General features: G+C 38.4%; 1 protein-coding gene across 10 annotated transcripts in view; it reads left to right on the top strand.

The window, feature by feature from the left end:
* STK31 (serine/threonine kinase 31) overlaps positions 1 to 15,909 on the top strand; it is a 66,506-nt gene continuing 50,597 nt past the window's right edge. For 3 of the 10 annotated variants that reach the window (XM_031940595.1, XM_031940594.1, XM_031940593.1), the window contains exons 1-7: positions 2 to 369; positions 3,296 to 3,342; positions 3,426 to 3,478; positions 5,309 to 5,407; positions 7,474 to 7,548; positions 10,439 to 10,597; positions 14,666 to 15,012. In XM_031940595.1, coding sequence (XP_031796455.1) covers positions 179 to 369; positions 3,296 to 3,342; positions 3,426 to 3,478; positions 5,309 to 5,407; positions 7,474 to 7,548; positions 10,439 to 10,597; positions 14,666 to 15,012 — 971 coding nt within the window. In that variant the 5' untranslated portion in view covers positions 2 to 178. Of the gene's footprint in view, positions 370 to 475; positions 623 to 733; positions 816 to 3,295; positions 3,343 to 3,425; positions 3,479 to 5,308; positions 5,408 to 7,473; positions 7,549 to 10,438; positions 10,598 to 14,665; positions 15,013 to 15,909 lie in introns of those variants that run through there. The other 7 variants (XM_031940603.1, XM_031940600.1, XM_031940599.1 and 4 more) reach the window with 5 other exon arrangements.

Here is a 15,909-nt window from a genome sequence, read left to right as displayed (position 1 = left end):
GGGGAGGTGGGTTATCACTCTGCTCTCCCCCCCGCGCAGGGAGGGGCGCGCTTCTCGGCTCTCCCCGAGGAAAGCGAGCCCCGCGGCGCCGGGCGGGGCTGCAGGCCCCTCCACCCCCCTCACGCGTCCTGGCGCACGCTCAGCCCAAGAGCCCGCTCTCCTCCGGGACCATGCAGCGATGAAAGCCCTTCTTCCCGCCCCCGCGTGCCGCCCCGCCCGGCCCGCGGGGACACCCGAAGCCGCCTCGCGCAGGGCGGGGCGGGCGCCGCGCCACGTGCCCTTCCCGCTCTCGGCCCCCGACGGCCGGACTGCCGCGCGCAGGCGCAGAGGGCGCCGCCTGGAAAACTGGCTGTGCTGGCCGCGCGCGAGGTGCGAGGGGCGGGGGCGGGGCGCGGTCACGTGGGCGGGCGCGAGCGCAGCGCGAGCCGCCTAAGAGCGGGCAGGCGACTGGGACGGCGGGAGCTGGGGGAGGGGGCCGCCTGTGGTGTCGTGTCCGCGGCCGCGGGAGTGAGGGCGGGAGGGCGCGGGTGAGGAGCCGGCACTTGGCCGCGGCCACCCTGGAGAGGCCGATGATGGACCCTGGCTCTGCTGAGCAAGGACCAGCCCAGCTAAGGGCCCAGAGGTTCGTGGCCCGGCGGGTGCCAGGCTCCTCGGGCCCTCCCCGGCCTCGGCGTCCTCGCGTGTCCCGTGGGGGTGGGGGGCGGGGGGCCGGCGGTTCTCCGCGGGCCCTGCTAGCCCCGGCCCGCCTCTGTGACGTGGCCTCCCCCGGCCTCAGTCTCCCCCTTGGTTCAGGGAGCGGGGGATGGGTTGCTCCGGTAAGGCCTCCGGCCTTCAGGCTGACTTGGGGCCTCTCTGGCCTCAGTTTCCCCGTCTGTACAGCGAGGGTCCCCCAGCGACTTAGGTTCCCCGAGCCTCAGTTTCCCCGTCTGTTTGGGGAGGGGGAGAAGTTGCCACTAAGGAGATCCTGCCAGCTTCGCCAGCCTCGGTTTCCTAAGGGGCGGCGGCGGGGGTGGGGGCGGGGGCGTGGACTGGCCACTGGCGAGATTCCTCCAGCTTCCCCAAGCCTCATCTGTTAGGGGAGGAAGGGGACTAACCACCAGTGAGGTCCTGCTAGTCCTTCAGTTTCCCCGAGCCTCAGTGCCCCCAGTGCTTGGGGAGGGGGCCCCATAGCCCGAGGTGAGGTCCCTCCAGTCTCTAGTCCGAGTTCCCTGAGCCTTAGTTTCCCTATTTGTGTGGTGGTGGGGGGTGGACGAGCGGTGTGAGGTCCCTCCAAATCTCAGTCCAGCTTCCCAGAGCTCCGGTCTCCCCGTCTGTACAGGGAGGGGCCGGACTAGCCAATAGTGAGGCCCTTCAGCTCTTAGTGCAGCTTCCCCGAGCCTCCGCTTCCCCATCTGTGGGGGCCTCCCCAGCTCTCAGCCATCATCCCGCGCTTCACCTTTCGGTAGTTTTATAACAAAATCCTCTGTAGAAGCAGCGGGAATCACATTCAGATGCCGCTTGTAGGAGGGCTTCTTGCAGAAGGAAGCTTTCCCACTCAACACTTGGATTTATACTAATGAGGAAACGGAAGCACAAAGGAGTCGATGGCAGGCAGGAATTGTGCTCCTTATTAGACTTCAGATCCATTGTTCTTTCTGCTTACATTGATACGTTATAAAAAAAATGTTAAGCATTGTTCGGGCATTTGATATTAAGATCCTTGCACCTCTAGTTTGATTATCTAATTGGTTGAATTGGACAAGGTCCTATAACATTTTTTCCTGATTTATTTTTTTTTAAGATTTAAACTTTTTCCAAGCTCTATGGGTACAAGTATAGTAACTGGTATCTGGGGGAGATTTCAAAATGAAATAACTGCCTTCAAGCCTCTAAAAATTTTTTTAACTGCCTGTCAAAAGGATAGGGTTTCAAAGTCTGCAGCCTTTTTTTTTCAGTTTGAGGAAAATTAAACTTAAGTTAAATTCTTTCTCCTTAGATAGCATTGAGTGCTTATAGCTTTGTGGGCATTTCTTTGGACATTGTTTTAGACGCTTAATGAGAGAATGCCTCTGAATTTCTAGTTTAAACTGTTTTGTTTTTTGCTTCTTTGTAAGAATTACTCAGACCTTTGTGTCCAAAATAATTGATATTATATTTTAATTTGACAAGGATAAGCTAATAAGAATGTTTTTTTTTTTCTGATGAAATAGTTGGTCAAGCATTAGCTTTGTTTTCAGTATGTGAGAAAAACAATTATATTTAAAGAAAAGTTGGGGATATTTGATCCCTTTTGCGATTGTGTGATTTCAGAGTTTTTTTTAACAATAAAGACCCAAGCCATAGTTCCATTAAAAAAATTTTTTTTTCTATGTTTTCCTTATGGCATTTTTGAAGTTGCCATTTAAGATTTTTATGGATCTGATTTCTTTGTGTACCTCATCACCTGTGTCAGATAGGTGATGTTTCAATAACTCTACAATTTACATAGTAGTTTGCAAAATTTTCTTTACAACACTTAAATTAAATAGTGGAAACATTGTTATCCTCCAATTGAGGTGAGGAAATTGATGCTTACAGAGATTAGGTGGGTTTCTTGGAGATATATATATATATATAATATATTATTACACACACACACTCACACCATATTATATGTATATAGGTATGTGTGTATATCCACCCCCTCCCCACACCTAGTAGCAGAGCTGGAAATTTGCCTGTTCAGACTTTCTGATGATCAAGTCCAAGGTTTTTCCATTTCATCACCATTTTTTTAAAGAAAAAGATGTTAAGTATCCATCTGCTAATGTAATTAGCTAGAATCTAGTGTATTTCTGCTTTCATATTATAAACTTGAGTGGATATTTAGCAAAATGAAATTAACTTTAGTAATAGAAGTTAGTTGTCTTGTAAAGGAGCAGGAAACATTTGCACTACTCATTCTGTGAAATAAGTCTTTGATAAGAGGGGTAAAACTGTCAGTGCAGAAAAAGGTTGACTACATTTTGTGTTCTGGATTTTAAGGGCAGAGACCAGTCTTTGTTTATGTTAGCTTTCCAAAATAACATTAGATAGGACTCTAGAAGAAATAAAATATTCAGTGCCTGAAGTAAAGATGGAAGAATTTCAGTCATCTCAGAAGTCATAGATTTGAATTCTGCCTCTTACTTATTATTTGTGTAATTTTGGGCAAGTCATTTACCTTCTATGAGATTTTTCATCTGTAAAATGAAAGAGTTAGTCTAGATTACTACTGAAGTGTCTTTTTAGGATCTCAATCTATGATCCTATGATTCAAGATATTGAATAATTTTAGTTTTTCAGGGGCTGTCAACATGGATGAAGACGTAACTTATAATAAAGGTACTGATAATACAAATTCTCGTGTTTAAGAGCAAATTAATGTTGAATCAGTTCTAATTTTTTTTTTGTCATTTTGATTTCAGTTGAGGATGTGGTTGGAAGTCATGTAGAAGATGCAGTCACATTTTGGGCACAGGTAAAAGTGACATCTGGATATTGAAGGCTTATTTTGTTTAAACAAAAATATGGGGGTCATGCATTAAATTCAACCACTAATGTTTATTGGATAAAGCAGTGATAAGGCTAGTGTTATATATTGGCCTCTAATTTTAATATCTAAGTGCACTGAATCTAGAGTACATGAAACCCATTACTAGATTCTTAGAAGATGAAATTTAATAGAGAAAACCCACAAAATCATGTGTTTTGGGCTAAAAGAATGGACTTTATAATCACAGATAAAGGTGGAGAAATCATGGCTAGATAAACATTTTGAAAAAGTTTTAGAGGTTTTAGTAAACCTTAAACTCAGTATGAATTAACAATGTGATCTAGCAGCCTAGGAAGTGAATGCATTTTTTGGTTTGATGGGTCTGAGACCATGGAGAAGCTACTTACAATTATATTGTATCCCTTCAGACTACATTGGAAATGTCTGATTTAGTTCTGGATGCCATTTTGAAAGATCTTGAGTTCATGCCATATAATAACTGGTTAAAGAAATTAGATTTGCATAGTATGGAAAAGAGAGAACTTGGGGAAGACAGGGTTAGGATATAGAAGCTGTTTTCAAGTATCTGATGGCATGTTACAAATAAGAGATTAGATTTGTTCATCACTGTGTACTGCCACAGATTACTTCTACAACTTGGTAGAAACCAGGATCACCTCTAGAGTTCTCTAAAGATAACCAGGAGCAATGTATGGTACACAGGCCAATTTATGCCTGAAAATAAGGGAATATTTACTATTAGAGATATTTCAAAGTGCAGTGGAATAGAGTGAGCGTCATCTTATTTTCCATCAAAAACTGAATGGCTGTTTATTGAAGATGTAAAGGAGACTTTTGTTAGAGTGTTAACTGGACAAGAAGAAGCCTTGAGTTCCCTGTCACTTTGTGGAACCCCCCCCCCCCACTTAGATGGGATTTGGAATTTGGAATTACTGAACTTCAAGGAATATACAACTCTAGGTAATGTTTCTTTACCAATAGTACTAGATTCCAACCATTTCCAGGAGACAGAAAAGGGATTTCTTAATCCATAGAGTTTTATTACATTAAAAATTAATGTTTTTATTGGAACAAAAGGTTTTGCACTTGTCAATGCTGAAAAATTACGCATGCATATATCTTGTAAATAAAAAGCTATAATAAAAATTAATGGTTTTGAGGAGCTTAATGAATAAGACATTAATGGCTTTGAATTCCATGGGACTTGAAGAATTTCCAAGAAAAATTTTTTCATCCACATCCATAGAATGTTCTATTGAAGGTAGAGGGTGAGGAAACTTCTGCTAATCACTCTTAAGAAATCTGGTCCATTACTTAAAATCTCTATATCTTCAAAGAACTAGTTGTTTTTATTTTGTCTTGATTTTGTTTAAGGTCTTCTTGCTGTGCCTCACTATGGCAAGGAGATGATCCTGGTTTCTCAGAGTCAAAGTGCAAGGTGTGCGTGGTCTAGCAGGTCTTAATCCAAATCAGAGTCTGGGTGGGTCAGGCAGCCAAGCATTTGTGACCTGAGATAGAGCTAACTCAATTCAGAGGGGCTGGTCACTAGGTTCTCTACACGGGGTATAGAATATTTTTGGCCACAACAAATCACAAAGACCATTTACCAAGTTGTAGAGGCAATCTGTAGTAGTGTGGAGAATACTCATGGCAATGAAATTGTCAATTCTAGAGGGAAAAAATGGTGACAGAAAAAAACTGCCAATTAACATAAACCTGTCGGATCAGAGTTAACACATTTATCTCTTGCTTTTCTTTCTTTCCTTTGATTCCATGGCATTTATCCCTTCATAGAGTATCAATAGAAATCGTGATATTGTGAAGATAGGTTGTGCTTTGGCTGAAGTTTGTCCTCAGTCCAGTTCAGTTTTTGGGAATCCTGACCTAAACAAGGTAAGGCATTTTTGATATAATTATTTCATTCATTCTTTATAAACTTAGTTTTCCTCTCTTTGTCTGAATATGAAGTCATGTTTTCTTAATTTCTAGAGTTGATAGTACGTTTTTGGTATTTGATAATAAATGTTTAGAAACCTGTATGAACTGTAATTCTAAAAGCTCTTAAAAGTCATGTTATAAGTGCTCAAAGGAGAGGCTATGATTTAGAGTGTCATAAAAGTAGGACAAAGTATGATTAGAACCTCTTACCATGTATATATTTTATTGGAGCTGACCTGAATAATATGCATACTTTCTCCCAGCAATGCAAAGAGAAATTCATATGTCTAAGTGAGTGAAAAGGAAGGGAGTTTTAAGTTGACTAAAAATAATCTCATTGCCATGTCCAACAAAAACCAATTAGAAGATAACAGCATCCATTTCTTAGATTTGGATGTCCCTTGCTCTGAAGTTATATAAGGAGAGACCCAATTGTCTTCTCAACCACAACCCTTTTGGGACTTATTTTTCTTTTCTTGTGCTAAGGTTCTCATCACCACAAGATTGGACTGTTCTAATAGCCTCCCAATTAATTATTTGCTCTTCTTTCTGGCTTCCACTTTAGAATTGGGCTGTTGTTAAAAATCTTGCTGAGGCACTCGCTCTCTTGTTGAAAACCCTTCCTGGGATCCTTCCTGCCTTTAGGATAAACTGAAAACACCTCAGTTTAGTTTTTAAGGCTTTTGATTGGCTGGCTCCAAACCAATTCAAATCTCACTTCATCCTCTCCTTCATGTATGTGAACTTCCAATTAAAATAGCCCATGTTTTTGCCTCCAAATTAGGAAGCACTTAATAACTGTTTAAGTTAAATTGGATTTTTTTTTTCTAATTTGGGAGCATCCAAATTAGGTTCAATTCAGGCTGATTAAAAGAAAGCAAACTTAGCCTTTTGTACTTTGGCTTATAAAATATGACTTAGCTGTTAAAGATTTGTATGAATATTTTGTCTTTGTGGATCCCTGATTAACAACTGTCACTATCTCCTTTCTGCGTAATTCAGTTCATAAAACTGGTGTGCACATCAACTTTCTAGGAGAAAGCAGGATTTACAGATTTCAGATAAGACTTGGTCTATGAGTAAGGATTTTGAGAGTGTGGCAGGAGGTGGGTCAGGTGCTAATACAACATGACATTGAGTGACAGAGCAAAGTGCTGGGTATTTTGGATCCCTGACTACTGGGAGAAGGGGGTAAGTCAGGAAACAATTGGAGTGGGACAAGGAATAGATATATTTCTGAATTCATTCCGAAGTATTTTGTCTGCCTTATATGTTTGTGTTGCCAGTGTAATTCCTCCTTTGTTGTGGACTACTTGGGATAATCCTAGCAAATTCAGCCACAGAGCTACTACTTGGTATTTTTACCCACAATAGGGTGCATGTTTTTGACTGAACCAGAAAACCATATAGGGGACAGGAAGTATTATACCCCAGTGGTTTGAGTGATTCATCATTGAGTTTATTAGTACAAAAAAGAGACAGAGATAATTGCTTTATTTCAAGTATTCAAAAGGATAAATTTATCGTAATGTAATTTTTTTTCCTTTTGTAACTTTAATGAAAAAATATTCAAGCGCATGAAAGAACTAGTTGAAAGATATAACCTGCTAAAATTTAAGGACCTTTAACATGATTTACTCTGCACAAATTAGTACATTAGTGAAGTATGTAAATCTTTTTGGGATACAACTCAAGTTTTATAATTAGACTTGATGGCATTTTAAGGGTTTAAGAAAAAAAAAGCTATAAAAGCGATAAGTAATTATGCCTATAGTTTGTTTTATTGAAAGCTGCTTAACCAAAAATGTGTTATATGATGTATCCAAAAAACTTTGTGCTCTTCTAAGCTTAAAACAGCACTGAGACTTTAGAGTTTCCCTATACATGTTCATATTAATTCTGACTCTTGATAGAAAGGGAGCTCCTTAAAAATGGGACTTTAAAAATTTTTAAGCTTTGTCTTCCCAACATCACTTAATGCTTATAGATTGATAATCTTGTTTAACTTTTCTCTCTTGCAGATTTATGCTGGGTTGTTTTCGGAAGATAAGTGCTGGTACAGATGCAAAGTGCAGAAAGTCATCAGCGATGAAAAGGCAGGACAAAAATATTTCATTCTTTGCGTTGATGTATGCACTCTGGGATGCAAAATTGAAGTGGTTTTGGAGGGTCATCAGTAGTTATTAAACTTCAGAATCAGTCAGTAGGGTTTATACTCTTGAGAATGTTTCTGAATTTTTAAAGTTATGCAGTAGAAATAGTTGTATGATATCTCTAGATGTGAATGGTTAATGAAGAGAGACAGAAGAATATGACCTGGCGCCAACCATTTAAAAACACTTCAGACCTTAGTATTCTCATCTTTTCTAAAATGAGAGAATTAAGATTAGAGCCCTTTGAGGTCTTGTCCCTCTTCATTGATAATGGTAGCCAGAAGAAAGAGTAGAAAAAGAGCCTCTGGCTAACAGTAACTAGTTTAGCAAACACTGATGAAATGAATGCCAGGAATATAAAGGCTAGGGCTGCTTTCGAAGAGCTTGCATTTTATTAGAGACATGGAAAGCACATACAGATAAATAATTGCAAGGCAATTTGGGGAGCAAAAGAACATTAACAGTAGCTGGTGGTGGAGGTGGCGGGGTTTGGAGGAGTAGTTTTCTACTTTGGCTTCCATATTACTGGTTCCTCATAGTTTAGTACCTAGATAGTGATAAAGAAAAACGTTGAAAGTCAATTCAATATTCAATAAGTCAATAATAAGTTTATGAAATTGGCTTTCAGATAATTTAAATAAAATGTAGCTTTATTTTCAAATATTAGTGATCTAGCCAAGTTTCTGGAGTCAGGAAGAAGTTGTCCAAAATTACATATGGGAATCCTATGTAGGGCCCAGAGTGTAATTGATCATAATTGGAATTAGGAAGTAAATAATTGCTATTTTTTTGGTTCCCTTTCTCTCCCCCATTCTTTATTCTATGTAATAGTTTTGTAGCATTTGATAATATTGACTTTGTTTGAGCTGCTCTATCTTCCCTTGACTTCTGTGCCACTGCTGTTTTTCTACCTGTAGGCCCATTTTTTTTCTTAATATTTTTTGTTAATTAATAATCCTATATCTTGCCTCATAAATATGTGAGGCCACAGGATTCTGTCTTGGTTCTTCTTTTTTCCTCCTATTCTTCTGTTGGGTACTCATTAGCTCCTTTGAGTTTCAAATATCAGGTCTATGCAGATGATTTTCAAATCTAGAGATTCCTTATTATCTCTCTAGACCTTCATTCCTGCGTTACCAACCATAGCTGGATACAACATATTCCAAAGCAGAATTCCTGTTAACTTTAATAGCCACTACCCTTCCTTTTTCCAGGCTTTTTTTTTCTTTCTTGTTCCTGGAACTAAACTTGGATTTTGACTCTGCTATTTATAGTTTTCTTTATATTTCTGCTACAGTTTTGGGTAAATTACATTGAAGGGTGATCAAATGAGTTAATATATGTAAAGCACTTAGCAGAGGGAATGATTAATAGATATTTAATAAATGCTAGGTGATTCAGTGGATGGGGAATCATTTTCCTGAATTCAAATTTGACTTCAGATGCTTCCTAGCTATGGGACCTTGGACAAATCACTCAACCCTGTTTTCCTTAGTTTTTTCATCTGTAAAAAGAGTTGGAGAAGGAAATGATAAATCACTCCATATCTCTGCCAAGAAACCCCAAATGGGGTTGTGACTGAAATGAATAAACATTAAGTATTTATTTTTTCCTTTTCTTCCATCCCCTCTCAAGTTTCCCTGTTTTTGTCAAGGACACCCTTCTACTTGCAATCTCTGGTGTTTGTGATTTTGATCCGCACCCAGTTCTTTATTCTCCTTTATCCTCTTTATTCTGCCCATTGCAAGTCTGGTCAGTCTCCCTTCCCAACAGCCTTTATACTTATTTTTCTTTACATTATTCCTTCATCTCCCATCTAGCTTCCTCATTTTTCTACCTCCATCCAGTCTGCCACAGATATCTTCTACCTAGCTGCCCAATAAATATTCCTCAGGTATAAATTTGACTATGTCACAATCTTCATTGACTTGCACTAACCCCTAGCACAAAATTTTAGACTCCTCTGTTTGTAGTATGACTCCCAGCCATCTTTCCAATTTAATTTCAGATTATTCCTCCTTTTTGTTCTGCTCAAATTAGCTTTCTGGTTTTCCCCATGCAACTTCTGTGTCTTTGGCATAAGGACGCTTCCTTCCTTCTCCCATCTTTCAGACTCATGAGCTTCTTTGAAAGTGTCCCTCAGATGCTATCTTCTGAGGCCTACAAAATCTTTCTCCTCTTTCCCCGTGCATTCTTATTCTTGGGATTATTTTGTCTGTGTCTCATTTTGTTTTGTAACTTTGAGCATCTTGAGGGCAGGATGTTCCATTTTCTTTTGATATTCCTCGCATATCTAGTTCAATGTTTTGTACAATGTAGGTATTTAATAGAAATTGGTTGCATTTCCTTTCCTCTTTCATTCTTCCTTTAGAGTGACATATTTACTTCCATGCTGAAATAAAGAAAGCAGAATAATTACAGCTATGTGACATTTGGAGTAGGAGGTAGAAGTGAAATCCTTGGGCCTATGTTTGTTGTTGCAATGTAATCCTGCATTATCTCTTTTTAAAAGATGCCAAATTTTTAAAAATTGCATTTAAAAGTAGAACAAATATTGTCTGAAGTATCACTTATTTCTTGGGCCTTAGATTTCATTTCTTTTGAAGTTATAGCATACCTTGATTTCTAAAATCATTTGGTGCCTGGCTTATAATAAATGCTTAGTAAAGGATGTGCCAGGTTTGAGGGAACATGGCCCATGTGGTTTAGTATGAAGCTTACAGATAATTGATCTGTACATAAATATGTACAGATAACATAAATATGTTGTTTTTTCTCTCGGGACTAGAATAAACTACTTGAATTTTGACTCTCCTTTGTGTTTCTCTCATAGTGTCTGGTAAGGTACATTGACTATGGAAATACGGAGATTCTAAATCGCTCCGAAATTGTTGAGATTCCTTTGAATCTACAGTTTCCTGATGTAGCAAAAAAATATAGACTCTGGGGACTACAGATTCCTTCTGGACAAGAAGTTACTCAGTTTGACCAGGCAAGTCAACTTCCTATATGTAAGTGAGGGAATAAACTTTAATGTTGAAGCTTTTTCCTTGGAAACAGGGTATGTGGGGTATTGGGTAAAATCTCAATGAAATAAAAGTATATTAAAACCTCATTACTTTAAACCAGAAGGAAGATTAGTCTGAATGTTTGAAATTTGTGAATTATGAATAATGTAAAATAAGTAGGATATTAAAGTATAGAGACCTTAATTTCAGTTTGCCCATCAGATAGCAATAGTTTGTGATGTTCAGAAAGTCTTCAGAAGCAAAGTTCTATCTTGTCATGATAATCACTCTTAAATCCCAATTCAAGTTGAATAAAAACATAGAAGGATGAAGGTACAATATGAAGGATGGTGTAGTGGATAGTGATGGTTTTGAGATGGAAGACTTGGGTCTGGTTTCTCCTCTTTATTCTTTCTAGTTTTGTGACTGAGCAAACCATTTGGCCACTCCCTAAAGTTTATTTGTTGAGTCAGTTATTTTTAAAATTTTATTTTATTTTACTTTAGGGTTCGCATTCTTTCTACCCTGTCATTTGAGAATGCAAGAAAAATAAAGCTCGTTAGAAACATAGTGGAACAATATACATTCCTCCATTAGCCATATCAAAATAAAGGGGAGGAGGAATGTTTCAGTCTGTGCTTTGAGTCTATCCCTTATCTATTTTGAAGTGAAGTTAGGATTGATCTCACTGAATTTCGGAAATGTCATGAATATATTATAAGGTTTTGAAATAAAGGTAACTTCTTGTGAAAAGATCCGAGTATAGTTGTTTAAATATAGAAGTGATTTTTTTGCAATTTGAAAATATAAATATACAAATATATATATATATATTTATATATCAGTTCTTCTGATTTGCAAAAGCACGAAAAATATATTCTCTGAAGTATTTCAAGCATTGTCTCCATAAATTTTTCTTTCTTATGTCTTTGAACAAAGATAATCTTGCAACTCCTCTTTAGTATCTTAAATTCAAAGTTAGTAACACCTGAATTAGTGAGATTTGGGTTTGGGAGACTGATGTTTTCAAGCAAATGTAATGTGTCTTAATTACATTCTAGTTTATTCGTTTCTTTAGGATTTTGTTGTGATGACATATAAACCCAAGAAAGGAGATTGCAATTTCAGACCTCTGTTCTCATACCAATTTCCCCCCCAATTTTCTGTTTTGCAATGATTGTTGGGATTGTTTCAGTATAAAATTACCTGCTTATTTGCTTTGGGATTCCATTTTAGCAAAGTGGTGGGGTTTTTTGGGTGAAAAGTAATTTAATTGAGATTATAATACACAAAATTAAAATGCCTTCTGGTACCTGTAATTACCTGTGTTTTTTTTCCCTGAGAATTTTGCAGGTGTTTTATGTAAAGTAGCCTTGTGACACTTGTCATCATTAGAGGAAACATTTCTCTATGCTGAAGTGAATCAAATCTAAATGAAAATAGTTGTTCTTGTGTGATTGAATGTAAGCTTAAGCAACAATTGAGAATCTTCATTATTTTGTCATTGAGAGGTTTAAGAGCAGTCTTAAGTACTTTAAAAATTTGAATTTCCTGAGTATAAATTTGTTTATGCTTGCCATATATTTAAAACCATATATTTTTGGAGCTGGAGGAAACTTCATAGATGATCTACCTTCATTTTATTGGTTTTATATGAGGAAATGAGTTTAGGCAATAGCTTTTTGTTTTTACACAACGAGACATTTTTGAACTTGAGTGTCATGGAAAAATGTTATTTAGCAGTTTTTCCCCTTAAATAGGTGATGCCAGCTTACAGGTCTTCTTTGTGGATCTTTGTGATTTCTGCTTAGCCTTGTAGCAGTTATGCAGAATGTAAAGGCCCCGATCTTTAAAAGAGCTTCCCTTCTAAATTAGGATAGTACAGGGGCATTGGTGTGAAGGGGTTCAGCAGTGGCAACCACTTAAAGACTTGATGTAAGGAAGCAAATTTTCTCCTGTTAAGATTTGAGAGCTTAAATAAACTCTAATAAATATAGCCAGTGGAAACAAAATGGGGGTAAAAGCAGTAGTTGGTATAAGGGGAAAAGAAAGCAGAGGAAAGGTGGGGAGGAAGTAGAAGTTGACTGGGAGAGTCTTTGTGTAGAATCAGTCATTCTGGCTGCCTTTGCAGGAGAAGTTAGGATTGAAAGCTCAGCATCCTTTTTGAACTGCTCTAGGTTTGACTTTGGAGGAAGGGATGAACTTGTCACAGAATCTCTGAATTGGAAGGAATTTCATGCCATCTAACTAACTCTTGCCTTAATTGTAATCTGTGACAAGCCTTGGAATGTGATCATCTAGGTTTTAAAAGGCCTCTTGTAAGGGAAGAAACTATTTCCTGAGACAGTTTGTTTCATTTTTGGACAAACCTTATGTTATGGTGTAGGTATTAACATCTTATCTTCTTTCCTAGATCCTAAGAAACTTTTGCTTCTCGAATTTAACTTCTGGAATTATTTTAGTATTAAGGGAAAAACTCTTTATTAGATTAGACAGAAATGAGGCATTTAAAATGTATCTCTAAGCTGAGGGGTCTAATAAAATAATATTTTTTCTTTATTTTATAGAAATTGGGATAATTCAATAGTTGTTTGTGTGAAAAAGAAAAATTAATCCCTAAATAGATATCATGTACATTCTTACACCAGCATCCTATGGTGGAACTATTGAAATTCTTTTAGTGGGTGATGGAGAAGTAGATGTGCTTGTCTTTCTGTGGTGAGAGGAATATTGGACTGAAAGTCAGAGAACCTGGGAGTAAATTAATTTACCGATAGCTATGTGACTTGGGATGGGCAATTTAACCCGTGCAAACTATTATTAGCTAAGGAGTTAGGGTTTCCAGAACATTAAAAGGAATTAAAACAAATTCCTTAGGAGCAAAGCTTCTTTGTTAGAAAAGTCAACTGTCCTGCCCTTGTTCTGGGGTTAGGTGGAGGGAACTGAAGGATCTCTCCCCATTTTGAAGGGATTGATAAGAACTCTAGACATCTTTAGAGTGGCTGATGAGGAGGAAATGGTACAGTTTCTTCACACTCTCAAAGAGGTTATACCCTGCAGTGTTTGTGTGTAGAGTCCGAGTGTAAGTTTATATGGAAAATGAGAGAGTGTGAAACCTGGGAGATAAGGAGAGGATGATAGGAACTGGCAAGTGAGCCTGATCTTGCACAGAATAATAGAGAGTTATTGACTCTTCTTAAGGAAAGTCGTAAAATGTTTAGTCTTGGGCTTGAAGAGGTGACTGGCTGCCTCAGTAGGTGGTGCACCATGCTGAACTATGTGAGAGTACATCCTCTTCTCCACGCCGGTTATTTAGTTCTTTCTGGCATAGCAGAAATAGTTCTCACTGGGGATGACTTCTGAATCCCAGGCCTGGACTGTAATCCTGAGTCTCCTGTATTAGTGGTTCCCTGGCAGCAAATTTGCTGTTTTTTTGAAGCCATTTTGGTTAAGAATTATTATTATTATTATTATTATTATTATAGTGTTATAGATGTAATGGTATTCATATATATATATATATACATATACATGTATATAAACAGTAAGGAGAAGTGATTATTTAAAAATAAATTTTTCAGAATAGAAAAATCATGATCTTTGATTAGCATCATATGGTGAAGGGGCAACTAGTGCCCAGAGTGCTGGCCCCAGAGTTGGGAAGATTGCAGAAGTGGCTTAGAACCTGACTATATATGTGAACTCATAACTGTTTGCCCCGATTTCCTGTATCTGTCAAATGAGTTGGAGAAGAATATGGTAAACTCTACCAGTATGTCTGCCATGTTGTTGTTTAGTTGTGTCCAACTCTTTAGATCCTTTTAGAGCTATCTGTGAAGAACCTGAGTTTGAATCCTGCTTCTGCCCTGTACTTTCTGGATTTGCTGAGGCATCTCAACTTGCCTTAGTTTGTCCATGTGTAAAATGAACAGTTAGCAGTAGATGAGCTAATCAGTTTGCTTCTGGCTCCAAGCTCTATGAGACTCTGATGACCTTGGGAAGATGGGCATAACATAGAATTTAATAACCCTCTTCTTTCCTGTCTTTCCTAGGGCAGATCATTTTTGGGGAGCTTGATTTTTGAAAAGGAAATAAAAATGCGACATAAAGCTACATACCAAGATGGTACAATTGTCGCTCAGGCTGAGTATGGTAACGTGGATATTGGGGAAGAAGTGGCCAAGAAAGGGTATGCAGAGAAATGCAAACTCCCTTCCAGCAATAACGTCCCTGAGGAGAAGAAAACTGACCCTGGTCAGCTTGGCCTTGGGAACCTCAAAAGTCCTATTCCCCTCTGGGGACATAGGCCCAATCCGTCAGCATTCACTAGGCCAAAGGGCCGCTTCAATGGGCGAATGGTCCCAGACCTAAAGACAAAAACTCTTGTCACATTCCCAAAGTAAGTTTTTGGTGGGAAGGAATTGCTTTTTCTATAAGGGGATGTTACTGTGCTGAGCCAGAGCATACAGGTTCTGGTCTTGTAGTTCTATAACCTGATGCTATAGCCTTGATTTCTATTTCTTATCCTATAAATATCTTACAATATATAAAAATATGTAATATGTATTAAATAAATGCATAACATATAAATATCCTATAAATGGGTGATAGAAATAGGCGATAAATAAATCTATAAGGCCCCATCAGAGAGGCAATGAGTAATGTGGGAGGCTTCTGGAATGAAGACACTTTTATTGGTACTGGTTATTCTACAATTCTCTAATATTTTAAAAGATCACCAAATCTTTAATTGCAAAGGCAGATGTAGAAAAGAAGGCCTTGTTGAAGTGTTTCTTTTTTTATTTCCTTAAGTATAGGTATGTTTTATCCTCATTTGTCCATTTTTATTCAGAAAAAAATAAACAATTTTTTGAAGTTTTAATGTATCCTTTAAGGAAATGAAATATTATTGAAAAATGCTTCCACTTATGAAATTGGAACTCACTGAAGCTGAAAGCCTGGTTTGGGTTGACGGCTCATTGTAGGATGTTCTCCTTGAGACTCAGGCTATAATTTGCCACCTTTAAAAGACAGAGGCAGATATTAGTGAGGGTCTTCAGTTCTCAATTCCATTGGTGGAAGAGTCCATGGCAGAACTACTTTCTATCATGTTACTGTGAGGTTCCTGTATATACTTCTTGGATAGGAGTTAGAGGAGGCAGGTACTGCTGCTTTATGGTTTTTTTTTTAAGTATTATTTTTAGTTCTAGAATTTAGTCAGTTTTTTCTCCCCAGATGTCTGTATGTTGTAGACTAGTTAATATTCAGGATGGGTCAATCACCAAGCTCACCTTGA

Source organism: Sarcophilus harrisii, chromosome 5, assembly GCF_902635505.1.
Source record: "Sarcophilus harrisii chromosome 5, mSarHar1.11, whole genome shotgun sequence".
Classification (NCBI taxonomy): Eukaryota; Metazoa; Chordata; class Mammalia; order Dasyuromorphia; family Dasyuridae; genus Sarcophilus; species Sarcophilus harrisii.
Note: the sequence above shows the minus strand (reverse complement) of the source record. Positions and strands in the feature narration are given on the sequence as shown.